The 8,111-nt window shown below is 41.9% G+C and overlaps 1 protein-coding gene across 2 annotated transcripts in view; it reads right to left on the bottom strand.

Annotated features, from left to right (window-relative positions):
- Nucleotides 1–2,429: 2,429 nt before the first annotated feature.
- Nucleotides 2,430–8,111, bottom strand: part of LOC116975059 (signal transducer and activator of transcription 1-alpha/beta-like) — a 46,571-nt gene continuing 40,889 nt past the window's right edge. For both annotated transcript variants that reach the window (XM_033023751.1, XM_033023752.1), the window contains exon 25: nucleotides 2,430–5,572. In XM_033023751.1, the coding sequence (XP_032879642.1) occupies nucleotides 5,549–5,572 (24 nt within the window). In that variant the 3' untranslated portion in view covers nucleotides 2,430–5,548. The remainder of the gene's footprint in view (nucleotides 5,573–8,111) is intronic.

The raw sequence follows: 8,111 nt of genomic DNA, 5'->3' as shown, positions 1-8,111 counted from the left end.
TGCCACCATTTCTGCTCTGATGTTGAGATTTTCCACACTGGCACTTTTGTCTTCCATTTTCCTTAATCATGGCTATTTCTCTACCACAGTTGACAAGGCTTCCAATTGTCCTCTCACCATATTTCTCACTCTTCTCACAGCCAGAACCAGGAAAGAAAACCTTGACTTTCGACCTCGGCCTCCACCTCAGCAGCCTCCACATTCAATAATTCATCCGTCAGAATTTCTACCACCTCCAACAGAATATCAGCATCTGACATATCTCCCCTTTCTCTTCAGCGTTCTGAAGGGCCCATTCATTCCCTCCATGACCCCCCTGGAGCACACTTCCCTCTCTACCAACCACTTCCTTTGCCATAGCACAATCCCATCTATTACAATGTAGACACAAGGCACTGCAGATGCTGGTTTCCAAAAAAAGACACAAAGTGCTGGAGTAACACAGAGGGTCTGGCAGCACCTCTAGAGAAGATGGATAAGTGACGTTTTGGGTCTGGATCCTTCTTCAGACTGATTGTGGTGGGGGAGAGCGAACTGGAAGAGAGGAGGCGCAGGAAAAAGTCTGGCAAATAATAGGTGGATACAACATAAAATGCTGGAGTAACTCAGTGAGAGAAGAAATAAGTGGCGTTTCGGGCCTAATTCTACTATTCCTTATGACCCTACCGCCAAGCCCCTTCCTCACCCAAATTTGAACATCAATTCTAACTTGATTCTGTGCCCTGATGAAAAATGCTGTGGGTTGCTTTAGATCATTGGGCTCCATGCCTAGAGTCAAGTCAAGAGTGTTTTATTGTCATATGTCCCAGATGGGACAATGAAATTCTTTCTTGCTGCGGCACAACAGAATATGTGAATATGTAGACATAGTACATAACAGGGGAAGAGAAAAAAATTCAATAAATAACAAATATAGTGCAATAATAATAGTCCTTTGCAGTTCAGAGCTCAGAGCTTATTTGTTGTTGTGTTTAATAGCCGATGGTTGTAGGGAAGAAGCTGTTCCTGAACATTACAGTTTTCAGGCTCCTGTACCTTCTTCCTGATGGCAATGGTGAAATGAGTGTGTGGGCAGGAAGGTGTGGGTCTTTGATGATTTTGGCTGCCTTTTTGAGTGACGGTGGGGAGGTCAAACCCTTGCATTCTCTGAGAGCTGTCAATGTACCGGCACTTTCCCCAGCTAAAAATTCATTGATTTATTACATGTGACCTTCAGCTTTCATCAATTGGTTTAACTGATCAAGGAAATCAGCCCATTAATATACCCGCAAGTTGTTGTTTTATTGTTTCATATTGACCATGGCTATATTGTGTAAGAAGGAACTGCAGATGCTGGTTTAAACCGAAGATACACACAAAAAGCTGGATTAACTCAGCGGGACAGGCAGCATCTCGAGAGAAGGAATGGGTGACGTTTTGGGACGAGACCCTTCAGACTGGTTAGGGATAAGGGAAACGAGCGATATAGAAGATATGATATGGAGAGATAAATAAAAATGAATGAAAGATGTGCAAAAAAGTAACGATGAAAAAGGAAACAGGCCATTTGTATGCCTGTTTGTAGGGTGAAAGTGAGAAGCTGGTGTAACTTGGGTGGGGGAAGTATAGAGAGGTGGAATGCCAGGGCTACCTGAAGTGATTGAAATCAATATTCATACCAATGGGCTGCCCAAGCGAAATATAAGATGCTGTTCATCAAATTTGCGTTTAGCCTCACTCTTGACAATGGAGGAGACCGAGGACAGAAAGGTCTGTGTAGGACTAGGCAGGAGTATTAAAGTGTCCAGCAACTGGGAGATCAGGTTGGCTCACGCGGGCTGAGCGAAGGTGTTCCGCGAAACGATCGCCCAGCCTGCGTTTGGTCTCGCCGATGTATAAGAGTCCACATCCTGATCAAAGGATACAGTAGGTACACAAAATTGCTGGGGAAACTCAGCGGGTGCAGCAGCATCTATGGAGCGAAGGAAATAGGCGACGTTTCGGGCTGAAACCCTTCTTCAGACTGATGGGGGGTGGGGGGGGGGGTTTCACAAAGGATACAGTAGATGAGGTTGTAGGAGGTGCAAGTGAATCTCTGCCTAACCTGGAAGGGCCTTCGGGCTCCCTGGACAGTCGAGGGAAGAGGTATAGCGACAGGGGTTGCATCTTCTGGGGAGGGGGAGGTTTGGGTGGGAAGGGATGAGTTAACCAGGGAGTCGCCGCGGAGGGAACACTCTGCGGAAGGCGGAAAGGGGTGAATCCCATTGGAGGTGGTGGAAATATCGGAGGATTATGTGTTGTATGCGACGGCTGATGGGGTGAAAGGTAAGGACTAGGGGGACTAGTATTATACTAGGACTATAATGAATTAATATCGAGTTTAAAGGACACTAAGAATAATTTGGTCATTTTTTGTTACATTGAGAAAGAAAATCCCACAAATAATAAGTATGTGTATAAATTGGTTTATTGAATATATTGTCAGCCAACAGTTTAAATGTGCTGCATTTTGTACAAGATACAATGTTTCACATTAAAAACCAGTGACGATGACATTCGATATTAATCATTGGCAGGTCCTTCCATTTCTGTGGGTGACTCATCAAAAATAACAGGCATTTTGAATTTGTTACTCTTGTGAGTTAGCACTCCTGTCCAATCAGTACTTTGAGACAGTCATCTGGTTCTGTAAGTTTTGCCAAAGCCACAAGCCCTGAGTATGACTTATTACATCAGCTTGGAAACATCAGACAATTTATTCATGTCATCAGTTTGCAACAGAAGTCAAGTCTATCAAATAAAAGCATGCTTAATGCTGCTTCACAACACTGCAAAATACATATTTACAATTAAGAGTAACTTAAAGGTTATTTATTGTAGGGCAAATATTAAAATCAGCAATTTCCACAGCAAGTTGTTACACCATAATTTAAGCCCGGTTCCTGGCAAACAGAAATAGCGCTGGTTTATACATTGTCAAAAAAAAATCAAGTCACTCTTGATATTTAGGGAGGAATATCGACACATGGAACTGCAGATGCTGGTTTACAAAATAAAAAGGACAAAGTGCTGGAGTAACTCGGTGGGTCATGCAGCAAAGTTCATGGGGTGGGAGATTGCAACTTTCACGTGGTCCGTCCTGTTTCGACGAATGCAATCAACCTGGTGTGCACAATCAAATCAAACAAGTTGTCCTACAACTGTAGGCTGTGCATGCCATACACAAGAAGAAGTAAAGTTCATTTATTTGGGGTTAGATGGCTGAATGCAAAGTAAAAGGATGCATGTTCAGATTTGGTCAGACTCTTGGGAAAGTTCTTGGTGATTAGAGAAAGGGTAGTATTTCAAGGCCCCTGGAGCTTCACCACTATGCAATATCTGATCATGGCTCATTAAGATCCAACTTTTCATCTGGCCCCCATATCCTATGATTCCCATGAAGAGTTTATAAAATAATTTATTCGCTATCTTGAATACATTTGATAACTGACCACCCACTGGTCTCTGGGACAGAGAACTGCAACTGTTAACATTCCCATAAAGACATCCTTCCCATCTCAGTCCTACATGAACTTATCCCAAGACTGGGTCTCCTTTCTAGCCTGAGGAAATGGCCTCTTGCTAATTCCCTGATCAATGTTCCAACAAGTTACAAACCTATAATACAATACAATACCGTTTATTACTCCAATCAATGCTGTGAGTCCCTACTGCTCAATTCCAAGACTGCCATATTCATATGATGAAAGGTTCTTTGGCCTGAAACAGTAAGTGTTTCTCTCTGCAGATGCTGCCTTATTTGTTTTAGGTACAATTTTAAGCATAACCTGTCCTGGTTGTTCATTTGCTTTCACAAAACACTTTCTTTGGATTCTGTGATAACTATTGAGTACAATGCAGATCCTGCTACAGGTTGGATATGCTATGCATAATAGTTGTGGAGTTCTAGTATTATTTGTAATCAAGCAATGGCTTCCTGAGATTTTTCTCTGCTAGTCTGATTAGTCGAGTTAAGGATCCCCAGGAGTCTATTCTTTTGCATGTAATAAAGGGACGTATCATAAAACCGAATGGACATAATGGATAGATAAATCAACCAGCACGAATGTTCATGAGTATCCTGTTTATGGCTTTTGAGATTCTGCAGAAGCAGGGTTAGCAGTGCATCTAACCTCAAAGATAATGCCTGCACCATATTGTTATTAATGCACTTAAGAGGGTGGGAGATCACTGTTGCATGAACAGTGCTGGAATCAAGTAATCTCATACTTCTATCCATCAGATGGTCCAAGGCTGTGCTGGTGATGTTAGATCTGGTCATTGTCATCCATCTTCAGATAGTGATGGCTTACAGAATGGGAGAGTGATCCATTTTGTACAGGGTCTCAGCCCTGATCTTGATTCACAGGGAGTGGTATTGTGCAGAAGGAATAGATGGAAATGTTGTCTTCACAGCGAGTAAACATAGAAAATGGGTGTAGGAGTAGGCCATGCGGCCCTTCGAGCCAACACACATTCAATATAATCATGGCTGATCATTCAAAATCAGTACCCCATTCCTGCTTTCTCCCCATATCCCTTGATTCCGTTAGCCCTAAGAGCTATATTTAACTCATGAAAACATCCAGTGAATTGGCCTTCTGTGGCAGATAATTCCAGATTCACAACATTTTTCCTCATCGCAGTCCTAAATGGCCTACCCTTTATTCTTAAAGGGGAAGACATTTAAAGTAAGAGAGCAATGATGAGGTGAAGGGTTTAGTCGGGCCACCACCAGCACTGACGAGGGGTTAGTCAAGAATATGGCAGAGCAGGTGTTTGAATGTACCGTCAAGTGGCAGAGCTCCAAGCAATGGCATTAGCATTTTGCATCAATGCAGCAGTACAAACAGACCTTTGTTCTGAGACTCCTACGGACAAAAGTAATTATCTTTGTGCTTCTATGGGAGGGGTCATCTAAATTAAAAGATGAGCAACTTGAACTGTAGTGCAGCAGTGAGATGGCTTCCATGTGAGAAAGTTCCATTCAAACGTGATATAAAGAGGAGCGCAGGTCAACAGTACAGGTCCAAATTCACTTGAATCTCATCTAAACAGAATTCTACTTAAAGTATGGTGAAAAAAACTGAATTTTAACTTTGCAGAGAGAGACATTGGATTCCTCACAATTACCTTTAAATCTACATCTTGTCTATGGACTAAAATACACCCATCCTTTGGGTCCTGGAGGGAATCGCAAGAGATTGAAAATTAGAGTTTGGAGGTAGAGGAGGAAAGGCAAAGCTATAAGAGGATGGAGGTTGATCAATGAGCCCGACCGAGCCATCTTCAAAACCAGGGGTGCTTATGTCAACATCAAGAAAAAAGTCACTCTTTAATTTAGCATTTTACTGTTCATGTACATCAAATTTTCTAGCAGTGTAACTAAAACATTACAACAGATTGCACAGCAGCTTCACCCTTTATGCTGAAAAGCACCACCATTTACATCGCAAGAGTTTTGTACTTGTGTCGAAAGTACCAAGTTTTGCCATAATTTTGGATCCATTGGTGTGAAGAATTCTCCTGGCTAATTTGGGTAAGCTGTACACAACTATTCAAGACAAAAAGTGGATATTTATATTTAGTATCATTTAACAACATTTTAACCAGTTCAAATTAAATATTCCAATAAGATCCTTAAGATTAAACAACAGGGCTTTCTCCCAGCAGCTCATGCATCCCATTTATTTACTTGGGGGCTGCTATGTTGGTATCAAGTTTAATCCTTTTGCAGGCATTCAGCAGATAGACTTCAGTCAGAGCTGGGAAGCCTGTACATCACACTGCTCCCCAAACTCACTTATCCACTGGAACAATAGTCATCTAGCAGAAGCTGACATCAGAAAGCGAACTACACCCTCCACTGGGAATAGTTGGACAAATCCTGGTACTACTATACAATGTGCTCTTGCTTCTTGGTCTAGGATTGCTGATTTATAATGACAACATCCTTCGACCAGCACAGAACCCTCAGAAGTTCAACTGAAAATAGTGGATTTGTAATAAGTGTTCACTAACCGATTGAAACAAATTAATATGGTTACATTTGAACCGACTTGAACTAAATAGTCAATGGGATCATGAATTTGATATTTAAACTATTGAAAATTGGACTATCAACCAAATTAAGTAATTGATGTAAAAACTGAGATACCATGTCTGGATGTTGCCCTATTTATACCACAGCAATGTCTAGTTTATGTTCATGTCAAATAGTTGATATACATACAAGACATGTCAAAAATTAAAATAGGGCAGGCCAATGGCAGGCAAGTTCAGAATCCCGTACAAAACAATAAATAGATGATTAGCAATTCATGAACAGTGATGAAAGAGAAAACTAAGACTTAAGGGCCTGTCCCACTTGGGCATCATTTGTGCGCCATTTACGCTTCATGACGTGTGCATTACGCTCGCATGGCGTGTGGTGAGACGTGGTGGCGCAGGCAGTGATGCGCGGTCGCGCGCGGCGCCTCAGGATTTTGGGATTCACAAAATCTTCACGCGCCACCTGCAAATGACGCCAAGTGGGACAGGCCCTTTAGCAATTGATACACAATGCAGTGTAGAAAAGTGATACATTGTTTACACTAGCCAAATGGAGCCATACAGTTTAATTCCATTCCAACTTTAATTTATTCACTGGACAGCAAGCTAGCCTCAATTTGAGTGACCATTTACAGGCTTCAGGGATCGGTGCTGGACTCTGTCACCTCTATCAATGATTTTGATGAGAATCTATAAGGCAGGATTAGTAAATTTGCAGATGATGCTAAAATAGGTGATATGGGAGACAGTGAAAGTCATCAAGAAATACACTGGGCTCTTGATCAGATGGGCAAGTGGGTCAAGGAATGACTAATGGAGTTTTATTCAGGTAAGTGCATTTTGGGAAGTCAAACTAGGGCCGTACCAACACAGTGAATGGCAAGGCACAGGGGCGTGTTGTATAGGAGAGGGATCTAGATAGCTTCCTGAAAATATCATCTCAGATAGATAGGTTTATGAAGGTGAATTTTAACACATTGACCTTCAGATAGGGAATTGAATATAGAAATTGTGATTTTATATTAATTGCATAAGACATTGACAAGGCCACATTTGAAGTATTGTGTTCTGTTTTGGTCGTCCCGCTGTGGGAAAGCTGGAAAGGTTGAAGAGAAGATTTACAAGGATGTTGCCAAACTAGAGGGCCAGAGCTATTGGGAGAAGGGGGAGGGGGATAGGCTAGGACTTTATCCCTTGGAAAATAGGAAACTGAGGGATGATCTTAGAGGAGTATAAAATCATGAGGGGAATAGATTGAGTGAATGCAAATACTTCTTTCCCCCAGCACAGCAGAACTCAAGAACTAAAATGGCATAGGTTTAAAGCTAAGGGAGGAAATAGGAACCCAAGGGGTATGTTATTATACAGAGGGTAGGGGTGTGGGTGGTATGTAGAGTTAGCTGCCAGGGGAAGTAGCTGAAAGGCTCAATAATAACTGGACAGGTACAAGGTTAGGAAAGGGTTAGTGGAATACGGGACAAATGGGACTAACCTAAACACGGGGCATCTTGGTCTACATGGATAAGATGGGCCGAGGGGCTCATTTCCATGCTGGATGACTATGACAGTTTGAATGTTAACAAAATTGCTGTGATCCAGAACAGCAGACTACTCAATCCAGATTAGGATGGCAGATTTCTTATCTTGTAGGGCATTAGTGAAGTTGATTTATTTTTGATTTTTTTAAATAAACACAATTTGATGGTTTTGTGATTTCCATTAAATGTTAGTCTTAATTTAGGTATGTTGCAAAACTTACCTTCAGCGGCACTGCCGTTCTGCCGCTGCCCGTGTGCGCGACTTTGGCGCCTTTGAGAGGAGGGCGGGTTTAAAACGCGATTTTCTCTAGGGTATTGAAATCGAGGTTGTTCAGCCTGCCTAGTTGCTGATGAAAAATCGCTGCGAGGTTCATTCGCTGCAGCTATTTTAAAACTAAATTGGATTATTTAATTGTTATAGTAGATTAAAAATCATCCTCTAAAGCCTCGAACGCCAACAACGGGACGGATCTCATGTAGGGGACAAGGCAAGGTAGGTTGTTT

This window comes from Amblyraja radiata, chromosome 7 (genome assembly GCF_010909765.2).
Source record: "Amblyraja radiata isolate CabotCenter1 chromosome 7, sAmbRad1.1.pri, whole genome shotgun sequence".
NCBI classification, from domain to species: domain Eukaryota; kingdom Metazoa; phylum Chordata; class Chondrichthyes; order Rajiformes; family Rajidae; genus Amblyraja; species Amblyraja radiata.
The sequence above is the reverse complement of the archived record's forward strand: the minus strand, read 5'-3'. Positions and strand labels throughout refer to the sequence as shown.